The sequence below is a fragment of the Lingula anatina genome, chromosome 1, assembly GCF_051362555.1.
Source record: "Lingula anatina isolate TDL-2025a chromosome 1, LinAna3.0, whole genome shotgun sequence".
Taxonomy (NCBI): domain Eukaryota; kingdom Metazoa; phylum Brachiopoda; class Lingulata; order Lingulida; family Lingulidae; genus Lingula; species Lingula anatina.
This window is the reverse complement of record NC_141767.1, coordinates 9,024,196-9,050,216: the sequence shown is the minus strand read 5'-3', so window position 1 is coordinate 9,050,216 and position 26,021 is coordinate 9,024,196. Positions and strand designations below refer to the sequence as shown.

Genomic DNA, 26,021 nt, shown 5'->3' with positions numbered 1-26,021 from the left:
AGACATGAAAAATATGAAAATTGAATTTATTTTGACAAGTAGTGAAAGCAGTGATCTTTCGCCATGGATTTCATAAATTTGAATTTAGCTTTAATTGTTGAACTTTTAACAGCTCGTTTTAAGAAGCAAGCAAAGGTTCTCATGTTTACAGCAGTTCACTTTGCTTCCGACATAAATTCTGCACGATATAATGTTGGAACAACTGTAATCTTGGAAATGAGGGCTTGTAACCAGATCCAGAACTTGCCGTTCGCAATAAACATAATTTGCATCGATCTTTTAATTCAAAAGCTAAACAAGTCATTTTTATTTCGTTTTATTAGATTATCTCGGTTGATGGGACTTACAGTGTTCATAATGTTTATAACTTATTCCACTGGTCAAATTAATCACCTAAAATATGATCAATCGTCCACTATTATTGAACATTCTAAATAAAGATTTATCTACTTTTCCAACTTCTATAAATGCCAAAGAAGACTTCTCTTCCATCTAATGACAATACATTTCAAATTAAGTAAGTGGGAATGATATCAATCTTCAGTTCAAAAGAAGTTTGGATAAAATCAAATCGGAACTTTCAATTCTCCATGATATATATATACTGCTAGCTTTGTGGCTGCTTTCACCCAGGGTGAAAGTTTTCTCTACCTACATCAATATAATTCCTTTCCTCTATTACGTTGCAGCAACACCCAGAATTCTAGGCTCATAAATAACTTTTTTTCTGACACAAACTATTTAGAAAGCTTATCTTATAGCGTGTGGAATGCACTACTGTAATATCCAGGTAGACCTTGACCCAGTTATACCGAAACTCCCGTTTTTTTATCCAAAGAACATCATGACTCGAGAAAGTCTGGCTGTCTAGGCATTTTCAATTAAATCAAGTCTTACTAGTGCCTCTATATAACCTTTGCTTTAAAGATGAAATAGATAAATTAAATCCAGAACAATAGTTTATTGGTGAAATTTCAAGAAAAAGTTGCCATATACAATGACAAAATGGACCACCACCAAACCTCAATTACAACAGTCATCATTTAGCAATTTCTTTCAAATCCACAGAGTTCCTGGCAATATATCCTACAGTGCACTATGCCTGTACCCCTTCATTCTCCCAGTGATATTTTTTTTGCATGTCATAACAAATGCAATTTTCTTTTTCAATCAATACATGCACTGGAGAAGAAAATATCACGACTGACTGCCTTTAGTCTAGACATGTTCAGAGACACTAATGTTATTATGCTATTCATCATTTCCATTTTTTAAAACATTTACACTGGTATTATAGCAAATATCTGGAATCTCAAATATGTGGAATCCCACAAAGATATTAATTTTTCATTCACCAATGCAATATTTCTAATCATTACACGCATTTTCAAACATTACAGCCTGTTCATTTTTAACTGATGCAAGCATCTCCAATTATAATTTTTATTTTTAAAAATCCTATTCCGCAGTCATTCTATGATTGGACTTCAGTTGTTCATGTGCAGACACAAAATCACAACTTTGCCTTCCCTGAGCCAAGGACAGGCTTGTTACTGCAGAACTCTGCCCACCAACTTGGTCTCTCCAAAACATTTGGGGTCTGAAGCATGGCACCATAGAGGTTTTTGTAAATCTGAAATATTCAACAAGGCAAATATATGAAAATCTGTGCTATGATGGAAAATATTAAACACAGCATACATTTGTGGTGACTGGTCAATGTGGCCATTAGTTCACTGCTCTTCCAAGTCTTCTCTATCACAATTCAGTCTCATATGTATTCTTTTAACAAAAACAACAGAGGATGAAGACTAAAATAGGTTTGCCATTTTGGGGATTTGTAGTTTTAATCTGGTAATTACAGCAAATATTGCTCATATTTTTAAAATAAGTTGACTCCAACTTGATAGCATACTAGTTGCATTTTGAAACAAGTTTAAAATTTGACAACCAAACAAGATAATCCCACCTGTCCATCAGACAATCCTATGGGGGAGTTGAGCACAAAGTCAGTGGGGGCTATGACATCTGCCAGGGCCACAGCCTCATCCTTGAGGACAGTGACCAGGTGAAGAATGGCCTCACGGATCAGTCTGGTTGGTTCACCACCTGTGATGTAACCACCTGAAATGGGAATGGCAATATTGGTTCAATAAAAAGTGAAAGGGCGTAAAAGAACAGTGTTGAAACCAAGAAAATCTGTAACTCTTAGAAGTTGAAAGGTCTTTGGAACTGTTTGACTTGCTGACATTGTGAAAAAATGTTATCTTTGTTGCACATGCTTCTGCTCATATTCAGAATAAAAATATATCGATCAAACAAGGTAAAACATAAAGCAGAGAGAGAGAGAGAGAGAGAGAGATGTTCTCATACCTTCATATAAAGAAGCCAGATGTTTCTCTAAACTCCACAAGCCATACAAGCTAACCAATTTTCCCAGGACAGGCTGCAGGTCTTTGGGGGTTTCATCATCTGTGGCTTGTTTATAAAACCTCTGCAATACTATGTGCTGGAATGAAAACATAGGATGGTCAATAATAGACAGTCTTAACATGACAGCTCTATATTTAATCAGAAAAACAAACTTATCTGTCCATGTAAACTGCATGCTGGAAGTCATCCATCCACTTGGAAATGATGACAGGGCATAAAGTAAATAGGTTGCATAAAGGTCTTTTTAGATTAATACAATAGATCCTATATATCTGAGCTACTTTCAGACTGGAAAAGTTTGTGTGATTTAAAAACATTAGGAAGTCTAAGCTGATACCTAAGAGAGAGTATTTTCTACCAGATCTGTTTGAGAAAAATTATAATTAGAGTTATAACATGGAGTTGTAACTTCAACTTATGGGTCTCACAATTAGAACACTAACTTTTAGATCTTTCCTTCCCCAACCTACCTGAATATAAGCAATGGCCAGTGTCCTGCAGTAGTAAACCTGGCTGTCATTCCTGGCCTGAAAACTGTCCTTACCACTCTGTAACTCATGCTGGAGTTTCTCTGCACTCTGCTGGAGCAGGTAACACACCAGCCACTCATAGGCTGCCAGGGAAACTGGAGAGATGCGAACAAGGTTTAGAATACATGTGAACTTGTTATTTAATATAACTATTTATCAAAGTTTGCTCTGCAGGATTACTACTACTACAACTACTACTACAATGAAACATCCACCATTCACATTAAACAAAAGTATTCTAAAAATGTTTTGACACCTTCTATAATCTATTTATCTTTTTTTCAAAACAAAATTAGAAAAAAAATAGTACCATACAGTTTAAAAATGGAGTAAAATGCTGAATCTCTGAAAAAAAGTATAACTAATACCACGTAACAGTTACTAAACAGTCATGTGGTTTGTAATACTTTGGGGTTTTTATTTAACAAGTGAGACCACAAATACCTACCTGTTGGATTTAGAACTTCTCTCATGCTGGTAGCAGTAAACTTGCTCTTTAACACTTTCTCCATATCATTTATAAAATTAACACTTTCTAGTGGCGAGGAGATGGGAGTACCTGAAAAACATTATAAAACTAGAGGATCAGAGAGGCGATACCGCCTCCGAATATTGTACCACCAGCTGGAGCAAGCACATTCGTATAGACCCCCACATACACAAAATAAGGGACACAGCCACCAGTCTTGTGCCTGACAAGCTGTAAAAATGCAACAAGAATTTTCAAAATATGCAAAAAATATATATAACTAAAAATGGTACAATGAAATTTAAGTTAATCGTAAGGTAGGTCAAAGGTCAATTTCAAGGTCACAGTAAATTGCCAGTATATGACTTCCTATTCAAGTTCAATAGTAACTATGGACCTATCTTTGCCAGGTTTGGAGTTCAAAGAGAAAGAAATTAGCAGAGTTCAGTTCATGATAATAAGTAGGTCAAAGGTCAATTTCAAGGTCACACTTAGATTGCCAGTATATGACTCCCTATTTAAGTTCAATAGTAACTATGGACCTATCTCTGCCAGTTTTGGAGATAAAAGGGAACCAAAATTTGCAAAGTTCAATTCATGATAAAAAGTAGGTCAAAGGTCAATTTCAAGGTCACATTTAGCTTGCCAGTATATGACTTCCTACTCAAGTTCAATAGTAACTATGGACCTATCTCTGCCAGTTTTGGAGATAAAAGGGAAGCAAAATTTGCAAAGTTCAGTTCATGGTGAAAAGTAGGTCAAAGGTCAATTTTAAGGTCACATTTAGATTGCCAGCATATGACTTCCTATTGAAGTTCAATAGAAACTATGGACCTATCTCTGCCAGTTTTGGAGATAAAAGGGAACCAAAATTTGCAAAGTTCAACTCATGGTGAAAAGTAGGTCAAAGGTCAATTTTAAGGTCACATTTAGATTGCCAGTATATGACTTCCTATTGAAGTTCAATAGAAACTATGGACCTATCTCTGCCAGTTTTGGAGATAAAAGGGAACCAAAATTTGCAAAGTTCAACTCATGGTGAAAAGTAGGTCAAAGGTCAATTTCAAGGTCACATTTAGATTGCCAGTATATGACTTCCTATTCAACTTCAATAGTAACTATGGACCTATCTCTGCCAGTTTTGGAGATATAAGGGACTAAATGTTATAATTTTGGAGTTACCATAATGTGCCATAAATTTCCTACAGAAAAAATTAATTAAAATAAAGAAAAGGTCATTTTGGTCAAAATTCTTGAAATGGGAGGTGCTCTGAAGTTCCAGAAGTTCAAATTTGATGAAATAATGTCATTTTTGACCACAAGTTGTCTGCTTTGCCAAGCCTCATGTTTTATTTTTCCGGAGTTCAAAATTTATTATCCATTACCGTACTGCACATTTTGCTTTCACCACCAATATGTACTTTTTGATACAGCATAACTCGAAAACCGTATGGAATACAAAAAAACGGAGACCACTTCCAGTGTTGGGCTTTACATGCTCTACAAAATGCAAAAAAGAATGGGTCTCTAGCATTAACGGTTCCCGAATTAGAGACAGTTTTCAGTTTTGGTATCTTATGGCCGCTACTCCCGTGAAAATGCACCAATTGACCCCAAATTCACGGAGATGAAAGATGACCTGAAGGGTAACACTTTCCAATAATATTATTGGTTAAGTCTGTGTGGTATCTGAATAACAGGGCAAATAATTTTTTTTTCGTAAAAAAATTCATTTTTTTGAAAATTTTGGCCCGTTTGACCTTGAAATAAAGGTCAAAGGTCAAATCCAATGGCATATTTGAAATCTACACATATGACTTTTGGAAAGCCGTCTGTAGAAATTTTTCCCATAATTCCTTCCGTAGGGTAGATAATTAGCATTTAATTTTGCCATTTTTAGACAAGGGTGCATTGCAATGAGTGCCACACCTAGACCCCAATACCGACAAAGCCCAAATTTTACGTGGAACGAGTTGAGATTATAGGGTGACCTAAATCCAAGAGATGGGTACGGGGGCCCTTACCGTCTAGGAGGAGAAGCGGTAACGGTAGCCATCCGGCGGAGCCGCAGGAGCCGGCGGAACGATCCGGACGGGACTAAAACCATGTGTACCGCCAGCGCTAACGCTGGTGGTACAATGAGATGTTTTTATAACAAGGACAAACTGACAGTTTTTCACAATGATGCAGTGCGAGAATCCTAATTCAAAACTGATTTCAACCCAAGGTGGACTCCTTTAACAACATATGATACTACATTAAATAAAGCTTAAAAGCTTAATAGCCTGCCATGCATCTTAAAAATAATTATCTTCCTAAAACACTGCCATGGATTCATGACAGGGGCGGATTTAGGGCGTCTTCTGGGTCTTCCGGAAGACGGTCAGATTTTCAAGTTTACATTGACAGGTATCTAATATTTTCTGTCGGAAGATCAATAGTCAAAAATAGAGGATGGATTAACAAAGATAATTTGGAAGACTGTCAGAAAATATCTCTGGATCCGCCGCTGCATGATAACAAGTGTTTCTTCGATAGCTGAGCCGCTGCAAAGTGGTCTTTTAGCCTGAACTTTACCTTTCTGTTGCTTGGCTTGTAGTTTGCCAAGAATGTAGTTGCTGGTCTGCTGTAGAAGGACGTTGTTGTCTCCTTCATAAGTACAGTTGGGATCATTATCATCTCTGATCTCTCCCAGCCTATTCACTGTGAAAAGATTAAACAACTTTATCTCGTGGCAGAAATCCTTGGCACAAAGCAAATATTTGAAAGATTCCCTGTTCCACTCAATTGAATCAACTGTAAACATAGCAATTATAAGATAAATGTTAAGAAAGAACGTGTTCATTGAGTTTATAGGACAGAGACTGATATGAACAAGAGATTTGATTGGTAAAATATTTTGGTCCAAATAATAGTTTTTAATCTAATTTGGTAAAATATTTTGGTCCAAATAATAGTTTTTAATCTTATTTTCCTTCTACTTCTCAACATGCAAAATAACCAGTATCATGGCAGGTGCAGCCATAATATTTCTCCACTGCCATCCCAACATATTTTAAGTCCTGCAATCCCCTGGTAACACAAAATAAGCAGTACCTTTGAAATATCCATGTCCTCCACATGCCTCCCTGCACTCCTGTGCTGCCCCCTGTGCCGTCCACCCTGCCAGAGGCTTGCCTGCACATGACATGGCATGGATCTCTCTGCCCAATTCATCCTGGAGGTAAAATGACAAGAACTGAGAACTTATATAGAAGGGGACAACAGAGATTCAGTGGCAAAATAAATTATAATGCAGGATTAATGTTCGTTTAGTTCATCCTTGAGAAAATATTCTGTGATCAAAAGAGACCAAAAACATGGATTTATCATACAAATATCTTCAAAAACTTATGCAAGAGGGTTGATATGTTAATTATCAACAAAGGATAGGTTTAATTTTGCCTAATGACCTGCTGTAGAAGATGTTTATTGAAAACTTAATGTAATGTAAAACTATATTTTATACAATATATCTTCATTCAAATTTTATATGTTATCATATTATACTAATTATAGTGTCAGTGAACAGCAATTGTGTGCTTAAACTAAATTAGAAATATGAAGCTCCAACAGGTTTGCTCTTATACTCACCTGTCTTTCACTTGTATCTCCCATCAACATCCCCATTGTTAGAGCAACAAAGTCCATAAAGAATGTCTTGCTGAAGTTTTCTATGGCATATGCTGCTGCCAGGAAAGGAATAAGTCGCCATTGCTAAATATAAGACATTGGATACTTGTTTGTTCTAATTTGTTCATATTATAACCAACTGAATCAAAATTTAAACATAAAAGCATTTTTTGAACATTCCATTTTAAAATAACTTTAAATCTTAATCTTATTCCTTAAATCGGCAAATTGATAAATCTTTCCCCAAACATAAATTCTTATATAATACCAAAACAGTTTTCGGGCTTGGTGTATTTTAAACATGAAATTATAAACCCAAAGTACATCCCAGAAGAACAATCACCTGTAACTGGTATTCTAAAACTGGAATTTCTTCACTACTGTTTGGTGGACCAAACTGTCTCCTGACAGCTGAATAACGTATAGCTATTGGTATGCAGCGTTTGAGGTTAGCATTGCAAAGTCCCACGATTCCCACACGGCCACTTGACAAGGCACCAAGGGCTGCACCAAAACGCTTGTTTGGGTCCTGAATATAAGAAGCCATTGTCAGAAAATGTTAAATGGTATTGACTCTGGAATATGACAGTTTTGATACAACCCCTTTATGTCCAAAAGTCAAAGCCTGGTGGTGGTGGTATCAAGTGAAATTCCATGGAATTGAAGTTAATGATTATTGAGCATAAGTTTGAGCATTATAAGGATTCAATTGTCAAAATTTTTAAGAATGCATTCAATATATTCCCATTTATGAATAAATATAAAAACTCAGTAATTTGTGGGAAAACCATAGAAACATATGATAGTTTTTATGCCAACAATTAAATCCAGCCAAATATCAAACAATTTATGAACATGAACCATATAAAGTACTCCTACTATCTTCATAGATAAATATGGCTTACTTTAAAGGGGGTCACATATTCTCCAGCAGGGGTGACATCTCCAGTTCTGTTTAGTAAATTCTCACGAGGTACTCTCACATTGTTAAAGGCAAGAAAACTGAAATAAAATAACTTATCAGTTAAATCTAACCTAAGCAGTAAATAAAATAGAATTGGAGTGAAAAAGACAAAAGGTAAATGAAATGTTAAAAACACAAATTCAATTCCCTTGAGAAAAAATCATTGTATTGATTGTAAAAAGAAAAAGCATGCATGACATGCATGTACAGGTACATGTCCCTTATGTGCCTTACCCATTATCAATACCATTAAGTCCCAGTTTCTCCCCCATATCTCCCACCATGATTCCAGGCATCGCCAGCAATGTCTTAGAGTCACGGATCTGGACTATAAATGAGTGCAGACCATGGCACTTGCCATCTGGAGTGTACAGCTGGGCAAACACTATGGCATGGGTAGCAGTCTTCCCCATGTTGCCCACCCAGATCTTTGTGGCTTCAAAGTCTGGGGTGTTGAAAACATATTCCTAAAATATATAAATGCTGGTTAAAAGTCAATGTAATTTTCATCCAAGATGTGAAGGTTTACATGACATAAAACTTTTACATGTTATTTATACATTGTGACTGTATAATTTGTGGTCTGTCAGATACAACTTGGTTCAATTTTCGTTTAAATAAAACATAAATGAACACATAACAATAACAATAATAATACTATAAAAATTTGCTAATAAACTGTTTAACAGACATTTGTTGCCCAAATTCAATCAACAAATACCTTTGTCTTGGGATCATAGTGAGCAGTGGTCCTCATGGCCTTTGTATTACTTCCATGACTTAACTCTGTCAGGGCAAAACAACCAAAATACTGGAACAAAAGTGAAGAAAAAGATCTATCAGAAATAAATCCTAGATTCTTAAGTGGTGTTTTTCTATTTTCACACGAAATTGTATCTTTGATACAGTACAAATGATAATTTTTAGAGTATGTATTTTGAAATTTGCTGATGGCAGAGCAATTGTTAAAACAGCGATATCTTTTTTTATGATAGATCTGGCTTTGTAATTATTAACAGCATTGGTGTTGATCCTAAAATTTATCATCTTGCAGAGTACAATCTATGACCTACTAGTACATATGCTGTTGTGTATTGTGATTATATACTGAACAAAGTGTATGTGCACTACAATACGACCAACCGCACCTCAAAATTGTGGCATTTATCTATAAACTCTTGGTGTCTTTTGGACCCTGATCTTTGAGCAGCACCAGCAAACATCTATAAGATAATCGAGTGATATTTGTATATTTTTACTTATCTTTTGTCCATTGCTATAATTATTCAACAAGTGAAACAAACATGTCATGCGGAAGTGTTGTTTCTTTAACAATTTTTATATAATGTGAAAATATTTTGTAGCTGCAATTGCCAATACAAGGCAGTTAAAATCCAAGTTATTTCACAAATCATTTCAAAGAGTACATTAAACTAAATTTATCATCACTAAATTATTTTGATTCTGTGATGACCAGAGATGTAGGTCATTCAAATACAATCTAAATGAATATATCATTATACATTTTACATAAGATCCCTATTGACATAATTAATAACTTTGATCACCTGCATATTCAAGGAATATTTAGCAGACAGAGCAGGGTCGTAACTGGTCAAGGCATCTGTCAGGGTCATTCCCAGCACTGGGTTCTCATACATGCTATCCACTGGCAGGAAGTTGTACTCAAACAGCTTCTTGGTTCTCAGGAATGTCACCTCTCTCACCTGGTCTATAGATAATTGCTCATAACTTCGAGAGAACAGTGGATCAGCTTCCAGCGTTCTCCACACATGGTACTGAGAAAGAAAGCAATACCAAATGCATGTTTATGAAATAACAATTGACAAATCAATGTAATGGAACCAAACAGAATATGTATTTATAGGATTTTTACTATCAAATCAAATGTTAAATACTTTGTTTATATATATCAACATAATTAACTTTGTTACAACATATGATCAGTTACATAAAACTTTACATTAACCCCCCCCTCTTGCAAAATAAATAAATAAATAATAAATGCTAAGTTGCATTGTAAAACATATCAAGTACAAGTACATGACAAATCAAAATAGGAAGAAAAAATACATTTCGAACATGGAAACAGTCATATGATACATGTATAATCAGTGATAAAATCTTAAAGACAAATAGTAAAGGAAAAGATGATGATCGCGGGGTTGAATATCATGCAAACAATCGTTGAAAGACGCTCACCTTGAATTTCAACTCCTCTTCTCCTTCTACCAATAGCTTCATACGCTTCCAGTTAAAGGATGCTTTCTTTCGGTAATCATCCAACGGACCTTGAGGAAAATCGGGCAATATCTCGTCCAAAGACGACGAAGATTGAACGACAGGCATTGCCTCCGACATTATTAAGATGGTTTGAGGTATTCCACTATTTTCAGCACGCACGTGATCCTTGGTTGCTGGTAGATAATGTTTGACAATACAAAAAGGGATACGTGCTCCCTCACAAATACATAACCAATGCTCAGGTAAGGATTACGGTCAAAGGTTGCCTGTGCCAGAACTAAGCGAACTCCAATACTATTGACCTAGTTTCCCTGAGACCTATAGAGGGCAGTTTGATACAAGACAGTACATAATGTCTAATGTTGAGCGAGAGTGAATCGCCAGTTAAAACTGTAGAATCTAGACATTTTGGGTTTTATGAGAGGGGTGCCTTGCTCAGTGAATGCCGAGATATGTCTGAGATGCTGCACAGAAAGCAGAATTTTGAAGAAGTCGTTGTGAGTGCGTGAGGTAAGCAAAGAGTGTGATAATACAGGCACATAAGATAAGGGCTTTCATTCTTAAAGCTTTAAAAGACGTTATATACATTGCTCTGAAGCTTACATTACACATAGTTCTGGATGCAAAGGTGATCTGTTATTCTATAGTAAAATTTAACTATTGTCTAGAAACAACAGCTGTATATGTTAGCCACATGAAAAATAAATAAATAAATAAATAAATAAATAAATAAATAAATAAATAAACTTTACTGAACACTGTCAGCTAATTGTGAGTTAAATAAATGCCATTATTATGGTATATACTGTACTACCCAGAACCATTGTGAATTCTACAGTTCGAGTTCTCGATTACAAGTATAATTATACCACCATCAAAAGTGATGTGACAATTAAGCTAGACTGTATTTGCGTTCTCAATTACTGAAAAACTCGTAATTAACGTTCAAGGTGCCTAGCTCAATATTTTCAGTGTTACAGCATTAAGGCAAATGTGTTGATATTTTCAGGAAAATTAGAATTTACCTTTTAAAAGCACAACACTCAATCATCAGGTCTTTTTAATGGGAAATGGTTGACATTCAGCTACAGTAGCATGTTCAACAAGTGAACACATTATTGAACAATTATAACTGTCACTTCGCACATACATAAGTTGGACTGTTCTGTTTATCAACTTAATGAGTACTTTAGTGATTTAATGTCACACATGGCTATATTATGTGAAAGGGAATCTGTCAATATCAAGATAGTTTCCTACATGATTGATATCAATGTATAATTTTTGTAAATAACCTGAGTGTTCACATGATTTTTTTTTACAATGAACCTCTATCTATGAAGTTATTGAAAATGTGTTGAATTAAAAATATGTGTGTGTTGGGAGGGGGTTATAATACTATGTGGACTTCGTGAACCCACTTTTTGGGTTTGTGAAATGAAAATCATTTCCACTTTAAAGTGTTGCATTCTTCTAATTAAAATTTCAGTCAGTAATCCTCATATAAAGTTATCATTCAGATGCCTGGGAACCCTTCAGTATGGAAGATTAAGGTTCTGTAGGGCATGTTTACAGGGAAAGCTAATTCCACACCCTTCCCCTGTTACCTAGGTTTCTCTGTGCATTTCATCCATTCTTTATATTTACCAAATGCAGCAAAGCTGTTAGTTGGGTTTTCAGAGGGAGAATCTTAGTTTGAATAGTTTTGCCACATAGGTATTGATAAAGTCAGTATCAGACATGGGAAAACTGCCTGTCTGACAGGTCAGGACTGCTTCGAATGCCAGAGGACCTGCAAGATTTTTGATTTCATAGGTCCTCTGGACTGGCAAGGTTTAAGTGAAAATACAATACATAATTATTATACATGACATGTAAATATAGACTAATGGAAATAAAATACTTAGTTTTGACCAGCACAAAATTTGGAGGACCTTCAGATCATTGTAGTGCAGGTTGTCTGGACCTTGGGTATCTCTAGAGTTTCCCCTACATCTGCAGTATGAGTCAGTGCCCTGTGTTAGATTCAGTGCCATTGTCTCATAAGATTTTACTTACATAAAAAATGATATACATTACTGAATGCTTTTTTTCTTAATTATCTTAAAAATTTGCCTGTTATTCTAATTGCCGATCATGGGAGATGTTTGCTTTCTTGTAAACAGAATAATCTAAAGATGGTTGTTTAAAAAAAACACGCCCTTTTTAGATGATTCAATTATTAAGAAAACATTCAACAAATTCAGATCCAACTTTCACCCTTCTGCTGTTGATTTGAAAAACAGCCCGAAGCAAAACTACAAAGAACTTGAAGAAAGTTGCAGCAAGTTATATTGATTTATTACAGATGAACTTAGATATTTTTAGCAGAGGTGGTTCCAACTGCAACAGTTAAACCCAGGTATGCACTCAAATTGATAAGGGAGGGCATTTTAGCTACCTTGGAATTCGAAGTCTCAGAGGTAAATACAGGGGATCTTCTGATTGCAAGATTTGAATGAGAGTTTTGTTATATAAAGTAAGTTGAAGGTATATGATCCAGACCAGGTAGAGTGCCTAGTACGGTATATCAACAGATGGTCTCATAAATGAACTGGCGAGGTATTATTTTGTGAAGTAACTTGGAAGTTATTGGAGTTACTGCGGGAGTGAATGACCATGCGCCTAAAGCAATAGATTTTAAAGAAAGATGAGATTTTATGTGCTTCAGATACTGGTTTCATAGAACTTGCAAGTACTTTTCAAGATTTTTTGTTTTCAAAAGTTTGAGTCGGATATTATATTTTATCAAGAAATATTGTTTTATTCATAAGTTAAGATTCAATTTCAAATACGACGGTAAAAGGCTAGGCTAACATTGGGTTGTTGAAGTTTTTACTTAAAATTATTAATACCAATACAACTATGATATGACTATAAGATTTTGTACCAAGGTTTACCTTAAGGAATATAATTTAGAGTGCATATAGATATTTTAACATATTAAAATAAATGTAAGAGGAGGTTTATACTTGCAACTAGTACATAGAGTACACCTATTTTCACCAAGTTTGGTCACTGTACAGAATCAACATATTCCTTTTTGTTATCCTATCCTTTGTAATAATAAAACCAACACTAATTAGTTGACCTGGCAGGCTTCCATGAATGTATTGGACAGGTGCTAGTAATTTGTCATACCTGTATTATATTGATTGCATATTGAAAAACTGTCAACTACTATCATAATAACCTCCATTAAACCTCCATTAAATGGGCCATATGGCAATTTGTGAATAGGAATCAATAAGTGTGATCATACACCACATCTTAAGCAGGTAGTACACCACTCAGGGAGCAGTGATGATAGGTAGGCAAGTATATTAAGTATGTATCACATTGGAGAGACTGGTTGATGAAATAGGAAAGGCTCATTTATTGAAAAGGTCATAATTACTGTAAAGCTTTTTGACATCTAATATTGACTAAAGAGGTATAATATAATCTTTCTATATATCCTAGGCCTCAGGAACTGCAGTGTCATTCACTCACCTGGCTTATATGAATTCACAGCATTTTAGAACGTGTATTGTCCAGTGGATAGTAGATAAGATGGATAGAGAATAGAGAATAATGAGCATACTGTAGTTTTCATTCAAAGGTAATTGCTTACCAAGAGTACTTAGTCAGATGTTAGATGTAGCCAAAGGCTATGTTGCATCAGTACTTACCTGGAGAACATGTCATTCTCTGTGTAGGCCTATATAGTGAATCATTCAGACACTGGACTTCACCCTGATAGGAGGTGTGCAGGACTTTTTATACCTGAGGTGACTTACATTTATTTACATATATCAGTATTTCATAATCTAGTTCTTTATTGAGTATTTCATATTTTTCCATTTATTATATTACTGAGTTTACTAATAGTTTGTTTGTATGCATTTCAGCCTTCATTGTTTCCAGTTAATAAAGATTGGAAATCAAATAGTGTCCATCTTATCTATGAAGGCTCAGGTATAAAAAGTCCTGCACACCTCCTATCAGGGTGAAGTCCAGTGTCTGAATGATTCACTATATAGGCCTACACAGAGAATGACATGTTCTCCAGGTAAGTACTGATGCAACATAGCCTTTGGCTACATCTAACATCTGACTAAGTACTCTTGGTAAGCAATTACCTTTGAATGAAAACTACAGTATGCTCATTATTCTCTAGATAGTATACACATTATTTTTCATCATGTTATACATGGAAATCTGGAACCAATTTTGCAAAAGATCTGAGGCCTAAAATTGGTCAGAATTTTTAGACCAAAATTTTGGTCTGTTTCAGTTTAAGAATAAACCCACAGTAGTTTATTTTCTAAAAGGTCAGTTTTTTTAAAAAAAGGAGAAAAAAACACTAGAGATGATTTTTATTGATATTATGCAGACACATGCAATATTTCATTAAAGTGTACTATTACAGATTTGTCATGGTCAAATAGACTAAAGTATTGGTCTGAAATGAGCCAATTTTTGAGCTTAAGTTATTTAGAGAATAAAGCCCATGAGCTTGTAAATATTAAATATGTGTCATTTGAATTATTTTCAGCAGCTGTTGATGGAACCATGGTAATATAATGGCGGAGGTGGAGGAGATACCCTACAGGTGCCCCAAATGTGGAGACCTGAAAACCTTTTCCACATTCTCAGAGTTCAGGAGTCACATGCACTTGGACCACAGTTTTGAAGATTCAAACAGGAAAAAGCCTGGTCTCCATTTCTCCATAGATCCTGAGCCCAAACATGGGACACCATTTAGGGAAATGTTCAGTAAAGAAGCAAAAAAGTTGGAAGAACAACTCAAAAGAGCAAAGGAAATAGAAAGACAGAACAAAATTGCTGCATCCAAATTCAAACCAGCAAAAATTGCCTCGTTGGATATACGTCCTGTGAGAGAAGTGGAATCATTTGAGCTTCAAGATGTTGCCCCAAAAGTAGAGGTCCCATTCACAAGACAAGCTCCATTTACTGGTTCTTCCTCCATATTCCCTCCAACTTCTGACTATTATCAAACTTCAGATGGAAGACCAGTGAGCCTTAGCTATTTGGGTGATACATATTCTCCGTCCAAGTCCAGGTCACACCCCTCTTTTTTACCCCCAAACAAAATATATGGCAGTGTGAATAGCCCTCAGGATCAAGATGGGCAGACAAGAGGCCCAGTAGATAACATAACATATAACAGCCTTCAAAGAGAGCTGGAAATCAAAGAACTGAAACTCTTGCAAGCTAAAGCAGAATCACAAAATCTCTCAGACTCTTTAGATTTGTCACAAATATACACTGATAAACTTAGGAAGGAACAAGAACTTCTTGTAAAACAATTGAAAGAGAAACTCAAATTTAAGGATGCTAAATTAGAAATTGCCAATGAAGAATTGGAAAAATTATCAAAGGAAAGGCAAAAGTTGCAGCAGGAGACTTTGGAGTGGTCCAGAGAGAATGACGCCATGACCCAAAGTGTAGAAGCCTTGCATGAACAGCTGGAAGACAAAGACCAAGAAATTGAAAGAAAAGAAGCGTAAGTTACTGTGAATTTTTTTCAGGGTGTATTGAGGTACAAGTTGGCAGATTTAATATTGGTAGTATAGCCTTTGTTAGTGAAATTGGGTGATGGATTTTAAAGAAATTACTGCATGCTTGTATGTAGAGTATTTTAAGTATTATTGATTTTATTGTTTTGTTATTTCAGTTATTGATCTGTAACAGCTAGGTCAGGTCATAATGTTTATGTGTCATTCCATAAATTGTAATATAAAATATATATAGGTGTCTCACTCCCTTGTATGTTTCAGCCCCCAGAAAAGGTTTTTGGAATTTCTGTTATACCCAAGAAATTTCCAATTGCTTTTGTTACTTCTCAGTTTTTTTGGTGTGTAAAAATAAAAAAGTTTAAGAGCAAGAAAAACTTTTGATAGAAGGGAAATTAATCTAGTATTGCCTTTATTGTTTACATATGGTTACATTGTGTTGGTTTAAAGTTCTTTGCAAATATTTTGTAAGTATTTTTGTATGTCTTAATAATTTTAAATATTTACATGGTATGAAACAAATGTTTAAACATTCCAGTGGTGTGTGGCATTTTATGTATGTGTATGTTTATTAGTGTGGGGAGGGGTTGGTGGGGTGGCTTATTACACCTTCTTGGATTATAGCTATTTAGAGAAAGGTATTTTAATATAAAAAAGAAGAAATGAAAAATTTGTAGCATGAAAAAATAGAAAAGGCATAGTTTTGCAAGAAATGACAATTATTTTTATTTCCAAGTTTAAAACTCTAAAATTGCAAAACAAATAATTTTTTCTTTTCTAACAATTTACAGTGAGATCAAGAAACTGAAAAATTACTTAGAGAAAGCTGCTGAGCAGGAATCAGGAGCAAGACAGAAACTAGAAGAGATGATAGACACCATCATAGACAGAGCAGAAAGTGCTGAGGAGGAGCTGAGGACCATTAAAGGCAGTCCAGTGTATAGATCAGCTAGCATGATGGAGATGAGGAGACCTGACCAGGTACAGTATATGGTATAACATCACATACTCTCCTGTAGAGATATGAGGATAAAGATGGAGTTAGTCCAGTGTATAGATCAGCTAGTATGATGGAGATGAGGAGACCAGACCAGGTACAGTATAAAGCATAACATCAGGTACTCTCCTGTAGAGATTTGAAGTTAAAGATGGAGTTAGTCCATTGTAGAAGTCTGCTAATATGATAGAAATGAGGAAACCACATGTTTTTTTTTCTCATGTCCTCATTAAGTTTTGTCATTTTCAGCCCCTCTCCTCTCCTGTGAGGAGGTCCACCAGTGCCCTGCAGTCCAGACCAGACCACCATGTTAGTTTCCAGCCTGACAGGACTGCTTTTAACAGGTATGCTCTTCATTTCACCATTGAACAGTGCAAGTTGAATAATTATGTAGGGATTTACAGACTTATGTGTTATAAACAAAATATATTAAGAATAAAATTTTGATAGCAGTGTTGTTTTACTATAAATGCAAGATATGAATAATTGAAATGTGACTGTTTGGATGTATTTTTTTTATTAATTCTGGCTTTTAAATTTTCAATACAGGTATCCAAGTGCCATATCAAATTTGCCTAATCCAGAACTTCTGCATCACCAACAAAATGGCCTGATGGGTCCAAAGCATAAAAAAGCCTACAAAAAGGACCACCACGCACCTCCTACACACAGTGGACCTTCCATCCATATATCACAACTAAACAATAGCAGTCCAGTGATAAACCACTCAGCAGAGTATATGTGCAGAGACCATGTCCCATTGATCCCTGTATCTGACAAGTACCACGTGTCCCCACCCACACATGGTTCCACAGATTCTGGGATAGGGGAAGGACCAAACCACGGGGTGTATGGTGAGTTTCAGGGCTGGATGCTAATTTAAAGCAACCTTGATGCCATGTTTTGTTAGGATAAGAAAAATACCTTCAGCTTGGACACAGGATAAGTTTTATGTCAATTAGCCTGTGCTATTACATGATATACAGCCATCCCTTTTTTTTTAGTTAAATGATTCATTTCATTTATCCTAGTTAAAAAGTGATGTTATGACTTTGAAAAATTAAAGCTTAAGTTTAAGGAGGAATTAGAAAAAATGGAAGAAAAGGAGACTTTATCAACTTTCTTTTTCAGGGTCCACTGAATCAGGGCAAAGGGAAGCTCCAGATGAAGACATGCTGGTATGGATATATTGATACTGATGTGTTGTGTGTTATATTACTGTTGTTGGTTTAAAGTCACGTATTAGAATTAAAAGATTAACTTTTTTAATATTTATTTTTTTTGATGTTTTTATGATGGAAATATGATTTGAAAAAATTTTGCGTTTGGTCATTTTCTTTTTTTATCAAATGGAACCTTTTTTTTTTTTTTTGTAATAGTGAACAGAATCTAGATTTCTTAGAAATAAATAATGCATAGATGCATAATATCAGTTGTAATGGGTGACTTATTTAGTACCTATTCTACTTTTCAGATGGACCGTGATGGTATCATGTGGAATGGTCTCTACCCAACATCACCACCAGATGGGGTTGCTCACATGCTGCCACCTGGAGGACATCAGATGTACCAACACCCAAACTTACAACATAATTATGAGAGTCATGTACCACCAGAATTGTCACAAAGTTTTGGCTCACAGTATGCATCTTCATCTGGTGGTGAGCCAGAGTCAGAGCCTGAATTTTCATCTCATCAAAGTAGAAGGTCTCCAAATCAAACCTGGTCACATAATAATAGTCCTGCTGATACGTTCTTCACTGACGACCGCGATGCTTTGTTTAGATCACTGAAAACACAAGAGTTGCAGATGAAGCAACATATGAAACTCATAAAACAACAGGGAAAACAGCTGAAACAGATAAGAGATCAGTTGAATAATTCTAAGTCACCAATTCATTTGAATAGAACCTTTGAATCTGTGCCTTCTTACAGTAATGGTGAGGATTATGAAGATGGAGGTGATGACAATGATGATGTACAAGTTACAGTGAGTGAGGTGGATTCAGAATTAGAAAATGATTCAGATTTAGACCAATACATTGATAATATAGAGGCATTTTTACCATTAGACTCACCAGAGAGATTAACCCAGGAAAGAAAACAAAACGATTCAGCAGATGTTGGGAGGCCACACTCTGGGCACAGAAAGGTGAACGGACAAGGTCAACTCAATCAGATGTCTGGAGCCTCCAGAAAACACGAAGTCCTGAATAACAGTAAGTTGGTGATTTGTGTTTTTTCCTTCCCATTTGAAATTTGTGACTTTTGTTATGTTCACTCAATTGTTTCAATTAAGTTTCTAAAGTTACATGTATCTGCCATCTCAATCTGCATTTGAAAGTTACTACACGCCTCCACTCAGAATTCTTAAATATAAGTATGGACATTTGATCTTTCTTTGACACAATTTGTACTTTTTTCTACATGTATTGATTCAGTTTCCTTGAATATAGATACAAAGATTTGTATTTGTTTGAGACATTTTTTTTATTTTTGTCCAGCTCCAGTACAAAATAGCACACCTGAGGTGTCCAGGTTAGACTCCACCAGGAGGAGGCGTGACGCTTTGTTCTGTGTGTTCCTGTACCTGGACACCAAGTCCCTGAGCCAGGTGTCTGCTGTGAGCAGGGAATGGAGACAAGTTGGCAGACACCCAGCACTCTGGAAGAATCTCAAGTTTGAGAATTACAGAATTTCTTCCAGGGTAATTATATTTTTGTGAATTTAGTGAGTTGTTGATAAAGAAATAATTTTTTTAGTATTTAAATATTCTTCTCATTTGAATCTGTTTTGAGTACAGGGATTAGGAACATGTTGAATAATAATGTTTTTATGTGAACATAAGCTGTTAATGAATCAGTATAGAAAAGTTTGTGAAAAAGTGATCATGGAAAAAAGTGTTCTCATTGTGCTTCTTCTTTTTATATTTTAGTTCCTTCAAACCATTTCAAAATGGTGCAAACAGATACATTCCCTTACATTTGAAGGTGAGTTGAGAATTTTCTGCTTTAGTGTTAAAATGCATCATAAAAAATAACAATCAAGGGTTCACTGAGCAGCAGATTGAATATTTGGGTTTTAACCCTACAGAAAAACCACAAAAACCAGAAAAAATACATGAATTTAGAAAAAATAAAAAATGAATACATATTCTTTACAGGTTTGAGATCTAGAGCAAGAAAGAAGACAGAACACAAGAAGGATTATTTGGATAGTGTAAGGTGCGTAAAGTTTTTGAAATATTCCAGAATCACTCATTCAAAAGTTTAAGCTTGGTTAACCTCTGGATATCTTGTTCAATGTATTCAGTTCGATATAGTAAAGATAAAGACCAGGATGCAATGTGACAGAACTATACACTTTTCTCTATTTGTTTCCATGAACTTATGCACATAATAAAGCTTATGAAACACCTCTGATCAATAGAGTTTAAAGTTGTTTTGATGACAGGTTGATCAGAAAATCAGAAAAAAATTATTGTAAAACAGCAAATTGAATAGTTTAGAGGCATGATGCATTGAAACAAGCGAGTCTCCTTTCATGTTTTGCTCTTATGTTGTTCAGATACACATTACAAGACTGATATTACATTTCTGAGGTATTTATTTGTTTCTAGAGGAGCGCTAGAAGCTGGTTTAGAGCACCTTCTCAAGGCATCAGGATCCACCATAATTTCACTGAGGATAAGTGGATGTGGGAACATTCTTACTGACAGGTAAGAGACAAAACTAACTTCAGTTGAACATAAAGTTGGCCCTTTTGTGTCCAGTAGTGTCCATGTGTTGCTCAGCATTTGCACTGGGTTTCAATATTGCACTTGGTTTCAGGAAAATATTTTAGCGTGTTTAGAAGCACAATATTGATAAAATCAAGGCAACAAAAATAAACCACCATGTTAAAATGGTTTTGGATTCATATAGGAGTCTGTGGTTAATCAGCTGTCACTGTAAGAAGGTGGAGAAGCTGGCATACTTGAGCTCCAGTGCTCCAGCAAGTTCAGAGGTGATCTGGGCACTGGGAGCTGGCTGTAAGAGGATCAACACTCTGCTAATGCCTCCAGTATATCCAAGGTAAGGTACTAGTTAGGTGTGTAGTAGTCTAGGCTGTAGTGCTCAGCTTGACCAGAGGTGATTTTGACCATGAGGACGAAGCATAAGCTTCTATAAAATTTAATGATCAATACTTTGCACTATGTCCAATAGTTAGAAACTTGTATTTTATGGCCAAATTTTTTAGCTTGTATTAAATAATTATCACAGATAATTTTATTCTTATTTTTCATATATCTATTCATGATGTCAGATAAAAAAAATCCTTTTTTTTTTCAGCTCTTTGCCGCACACATTTAACAACAGCAGCGTAAAGATGATAGGAAAGTGCTGGCCACACCTGCGCGTGCTGTGTATTGGGGGCATAGATGTCAACGTGGAGGGCCTGACAGCCATAGGTAAGTGAGACTGAGAGATAGAGGTCTTCATATGGTAATAATACTTTTGACTGTTGGTAGTTGCATTTTTTGAAAGTTGCCATTGTTTTTCAGCATAATTGAGCAAGGCACATTGCAAAAATTCTTGAGATTAAATGTTGGATCATTATTAATATTTTTCTCAATAAAGCACTCACTTCTAATTCACTTCTAACCTCCCTCATCTAAATCATGGTCAATTCCAGCTGGGTGTTGCCTGCGTCTCCAGGTGTTGGAGTTGGACCACATGTGTCAGGTGATGGAGAACACGGCACTGGCCATGTGTAAGGCTGGACTGAAGGGACTGCAGATACTGGAGTTCACTTTTACACCTGTCACACCTAAAGCTTTGGTGCATTTTAACAGTAAGTTAATGAGAGTCTTGGAATATTACTTCATTCATTTATTGTAGGATAAGGTTTTAAAGAAAACATCGTTATTCATAATTTACAGTGGACAGTTGTGTTGTATGATATATTGACCAATTAACTTATTTTTTATTTAAGCAAAGTTTTGATTTTTAAGTATTATATTTTAAAGGGCTCTGGACTCTCTTTCAGGTGCTTGTCATCATCTCAAGAAGATATCTGTTCATGTGGGAATATCAGATTATTATGATGATCCAAAAAATAAGAACAGCATGGATGAATACAGACAGATCATTGGCAAACTGAAGGTAAAATGATAGAAATCTGTAGAATGGGTTTTTGTTTGTTTGCAATACACATTACTGACTGAACTTGTGGCATTACAAGAGTTATATAATTTCATTATTTACTTAACAAGGTACAAAATCAATGCATTTTCATAAAAAAATACATGTCATTTTATTTTCAGGAGCTCAAACGGAGACCTGGCTTTGAGGGCGTTCTTCACATAAAATCAGACTATGGATAATTTGAACTTTGTTTCCAAGAAAACTAGCTGGTTGACATGATTAACTTGCCTCATTTATTTTTGTTTTGTTCTTAAAAGCAAGGTATAAGTATTATTAAGATACACATTTACATTAGATTATGTATTTATTGCAAGGAGTATATGCTTGAAAGTTACCTTTTTATAATACTTTACTTTTTTTGCAAACAGCTAATATGCTATTTGTCAACAGATTTTGTATGAGGAGCAGCTGAAAGTTACAAAATTATAACAGGGTGCCTTTTACCATATTAATGCTCAGTTTGGTGAATCAAACAATTGCGTAATGTCTATATATGTATAAATATATTTACAATGTTCCGTCCAGTCATTTGATAGAGAAGAGATTTAAGATGGTAAATCACTTAATTTGCAATATTTTAAAATGTAGTTTTTTGTTTGTACTTACTGTTTTTCCATATTTGTTTTCGTGAAACAAAAGTAACTTAAGAAGTTATTTTAAGTTTTTTTAAAATAAATTATTGGAAAGTATATTAACACAACTCGATCAATCAAAAAAAGCAATTTCATTTTTAATTCTTGACACAAATGTTTCACACAATCAGAAGCCGTTTATACAATAAAGATGAATTATACTGATGATCATAAAATACAATTACTGTAGCCTTGAACTCAATTTTTATCCCCACCCCCTGATCATATGAAGGATACCAGATAGTGACAAATGTGTATTGCTAAGAAGTGTCAAATATACTACATTTCATACACGAAAAGCTGAACAAGTGAAGCTCCTTAGAACAAGCCAATTACAGCAAAAAATACAGGACTGTACTCTGTCCAGCAGCAAAGACATCCCAGGCTGGAACCATCACCTGTTAACATGAATTTATTCTGGTATGCCTTCTACATGTGAGGGAAAGATATATGCTGTGGCACAAACAATATATCTGGCACTGCTGATGGCATGCACAACATAAACGTAGTGTTGAGATAATATGATTGTGTGAAGTTTACAGCAGCAACAAAGGAAGGGGCAAAATAATTCAAATGTTTTCCTCTATACAATTGGCACTGCACCACTAATTAAGTTACACACACTATCGAGGCCTGCTTTTTTAGCTGGGATGAACTAAAATTCTAGGTAACATGAGGGTGAATTTATACCTGTACAACTTACAAAATGCAATGTAAAGCTAGGCTTTACAAAAGGCACAATAAATAGCTCCAAAACTAGTTCTATGTTGGTATAATAAAGAAAGCAACATAATGCTCTGTACAAAATTTGTCATGTACATGGCTACATGCATAAACTTCAAAACTTTCCTATCAATTCATCGACACCATTAACACAGTCTGGTATTAAATCATTAAATGTGATTCGTTACCCTCAGTTCAATAGACTCTACTTCACTCAATTTCTATTTCTCTGTAAAATCAATTTTCTTGATTAAATTGAAAACCACTACGTGTACACTAATCTCTTAATGTCTTTTTTATATATTTAACTAAGAAGTAAATTACCCCTTTTCTGCATTAACTTTGCATAATTTCATTCTCAAAGGACCTCATACTAAAATCTTCAAACATGATGTAAAAAGCAAATCAAAAGAGGAACGCAGAGGTATTTCTATATCTAATATCTTTCCAATGTTGAGTAAGTTTCTTCTGTTATTATGACAATTTTTCTGAAACTTGTAAGACAAAAAATATCCTATGCTGTGTGGATTGCAACTTAACCTGAGGTATCTGGCACTGTTCTGGCAATCTCGGAACTCAAACTCATATATTGCACAAACCATTTTGATTTCATTCTGAATTCCATGTCATGTTCAACTAGCTACCATGCGTGATCAGATACTACGTAATTCTGCTGATCTGACACCAGCAGCTTGAGCTAATTCTGTACAAACTTTTAGCTTGTATGAGACACCAAAATAAGGTTTTATTAGATACAAAACAAAGATGGATGCCTACAACCTGAATGTAGCAGCTATGTTTGTTACCAATATGAATTCACATAGACATCAATATGTACTTAGTTCTTTTCAGGCTTCACATAAATCTGTTGAGGCTTCAACCTTAAGAACATGAGAAATAGCAAGTTACATTTCACAACTTACAGTGAGTAAAAGTGGGTCATCATTTTACAATATTGTAATTTTTACACAAGCTGTGCTTTTTGTTACACATTTTTAGTTTTGTGTATCCCATCTTGTCTTCAGTCAGAAGCTTCTGACACTAAGAGGTGTAATATGGCACAATTAGAAAGAACACTGACACCGGGCAATGAGTCCCTGCATGAACACAATCAAAAAAAAAAAAAAAAGTACAACAGTATTCTAATAACAGAGAAAGACCCAGGGAAAAGACTGATCTAAATAGGAGAATAATATACACACATGATGTCATGATAATGTCCATGGCAAAATCATGTTGCCAATGGTTACAAGAAAGCACCCTCACCTTTATCATAAAAATATCTTTACAGATTTTAAAAGAACATAGTTACTTGGTAATTTATATGATAAGGTGTGGGGATTCGAAATAAAAAAGGCCCTTCTAAATTAACTTTTATATAAGTGCTGCCGCCCAAATCATGTGTTACAAAGTATGAACTACCAGGGACTTGAACTTCACTTACGGTGCCCTTAGATCCCAGATGCACGGAACACATTAATGTACATTTCATGCACAACCTAAACTTCTATGTAGACAAAGTTCATGGACAACCAAGGTTGAAGTAAGCAGATATATATGGGTGGTTACAAGCAGGAATTCTTTGTTATTTCTATTCCTTTATAATAATGTTTCCTGGCCCAGTCACAAACGTATGGCACCTTGTCCCATGTAGGTGGTTATATAATGATGTCCATTCACATTCATATGTCTATATTGATCAACAATATACATGTAACTGGCCACCTTAGAAATGTCAAAAGGTACCATATAATTCCATGCCATATATACGTATTAATATAAAAGTGACTGCGCTGGGTTGCACCCAATAGGCATCACACATCCCACGAAAAGTTCCAAGTTGAAAAAGCTGCTGATGGGATATACAGGTGCATACCCCAATGCATTTTGGGATACAATCCAATATGGCTACTGCAGAGATTTTCCAGATTTTTTTTCTGGACTGCTCTTGAAGCTACAATCCAATTTGGCCACTTCGCTTCGTGTAAGGCTTGAAGGATTGCCCTTGAATCAAAAGGCCAACCAAGCTCTGTGCTTTCATTAACCACCCAAAGGACTGTTCTTGAAACTGCAATTGCACCAGCCATTGCAAAAAGACTTTCAGTTTATCATCTTTATCTGTTTAAGAAGCAAAGTACAATTTAGCACTGTATGTTTCAGTAAAACACCCCCTTGAACTGAAGCTGGAAGCTTTGACACATCCTTCTCACAGTACATGTAATAGTCATGACCAAGCTTTGCGTGTGGACAGACATGCCTGTAGATGCAGAGAACAATGGGCCAAGGGTAGTGCTTTTTTCAATGACACCTTTGCCAACTCACTGAAACCTGTGGCACATGGCTGGGGTCCACATGATCCATCATTTCTGGTTTCAATTTGGCAAAATGTAGTTGTTGTTGTTGTTTATTACAACAGGTGTGTTTTTTTCTTCAGGTCACTCTGTTTGAAGCCTGGTAATCTGTAGAAAGCCTCCCTCGTCATCATGAACACCCTCTCAAATTCTGCATTGGTTAAGTACGCCTGGCACAAACAAAGATAAATCATATGTCAAAAATGCCTTTTAAATTGTTAATAATTATGAAAATAATATA

The 26,021-nt window shown here is 35.3% G+C and overlaps 3 protein-coding genes across 29 annotated transcripts in view; 1 reads left to right on the top strand and 2 right to left on the bottom strand.

Moving 5' to 3' along the window:
- Positions 1-300: 300 nt before the first annotated feature.
- Positions 301-10,640, bottom strand: LOC106151870 (peroxisomal acyl-coenzyme A oxidase 3). 2 transcript variants are annotated; one of them, XM_086996210.1, is made up of 15 exons: positions 10,292-10,639; positions 9,637-9,867; positions 9,217-9,291; positions 8,790-8,879; positions 8,303-8,535; positions 8,010-8,106; positions 7,448-7,633; positions 7,066-7,188; positions 6,529-6,649; positions 6,010-6,135; positions 3,412-3,522; positions 2,904-3,058; positions 2,374-2,509; positions 1,970-2,124; positions 301-1,633 (listed from the first exon to the last, which is right to left on the bottom strand). In XM_086996210.1, the coding sequence occupies exons 1-15, from the start codon at positions 10,448-10,450 to the stop codon at positions 1,514-1,516; spliced, it is 2,118 nt and encodes a 705-aa protein (XP_086852336.1). In that variant the 5' UTR covers positions 10,451-10,639; the 3' UTR covers positions 301-1,513. The 2 variants fall into 2 exon arrangements, with proteins under 2 accessions (XP_086852336.1, XP_086852342.1); XM_086996216.1 differs by lacking the exon at positions 9,217-9,291 and having other exon boundaries at positions 10,292-10,640.
- Positions 10,641-10,648: 8 nt separating this feature from the next.
- Positions 10,649-23,465, top strand: LOC106179780 (uncharacterized). Of its 2 annotated transcripts, none has more exons than XM_013563538.3 (16): positions 10,649-10,843; positions 14,913-15,881; positions 16,683-16,872; positions 17,138-17,232; positions 17,438-17,742; positions 18,020-18,066; positions 18,363-19,107; positions 19,393-19,595; positions 19,824-19,878; positions 20,052-20,112; positions 20,508-20,606; positions 20,812-20,961; positions 21,220-21,338; positions 21,563-21,721; positions 21,917-22,032; positions 22,194-23,465. In XM_013563538.3, exons 2-16 carry the CDS (start codon positions 14,938-14,940, stop codon positions 22,251-22,253), a joined length of 3,348 nt encoding a protein of 1,115 aa, XP_013418992.3. In that variant the 5' UTR covers positions 10,649-10,843; positions 14,913-14,937; the 3' UTR covers positions 22,254-23,465. The 2 variants fall into 2 exon arrangements, with proteins under 2 accessions (XP_013418992.3, XP_013418991.3); XM_013563537.3 differs by having other exon boundaries at positions 14,910-15,881.
- The window catches only part of LOC106151864 (uncharacterized), a 49,196-nt gene continuing 45,958 nt past the window's right edge, over positions 22,784-26,021 (bottom strand). For all 25 annotated transcript variants that reach the window (XM_086996272.1, XM_086996309.1, XM_086996327.1 and 22 more), the window contains one exon: positions 22,784-25,950. In XM_086996272.1, the coding sequence (XP_086852398.1) occupies positions 25,837-25,950 (114 nt within the window). In that variant the 3' untranslated portion in view covers positions 22,784-25,836. The remainder of the gene's footprint in view (positions 25,951-26,021) is intronic.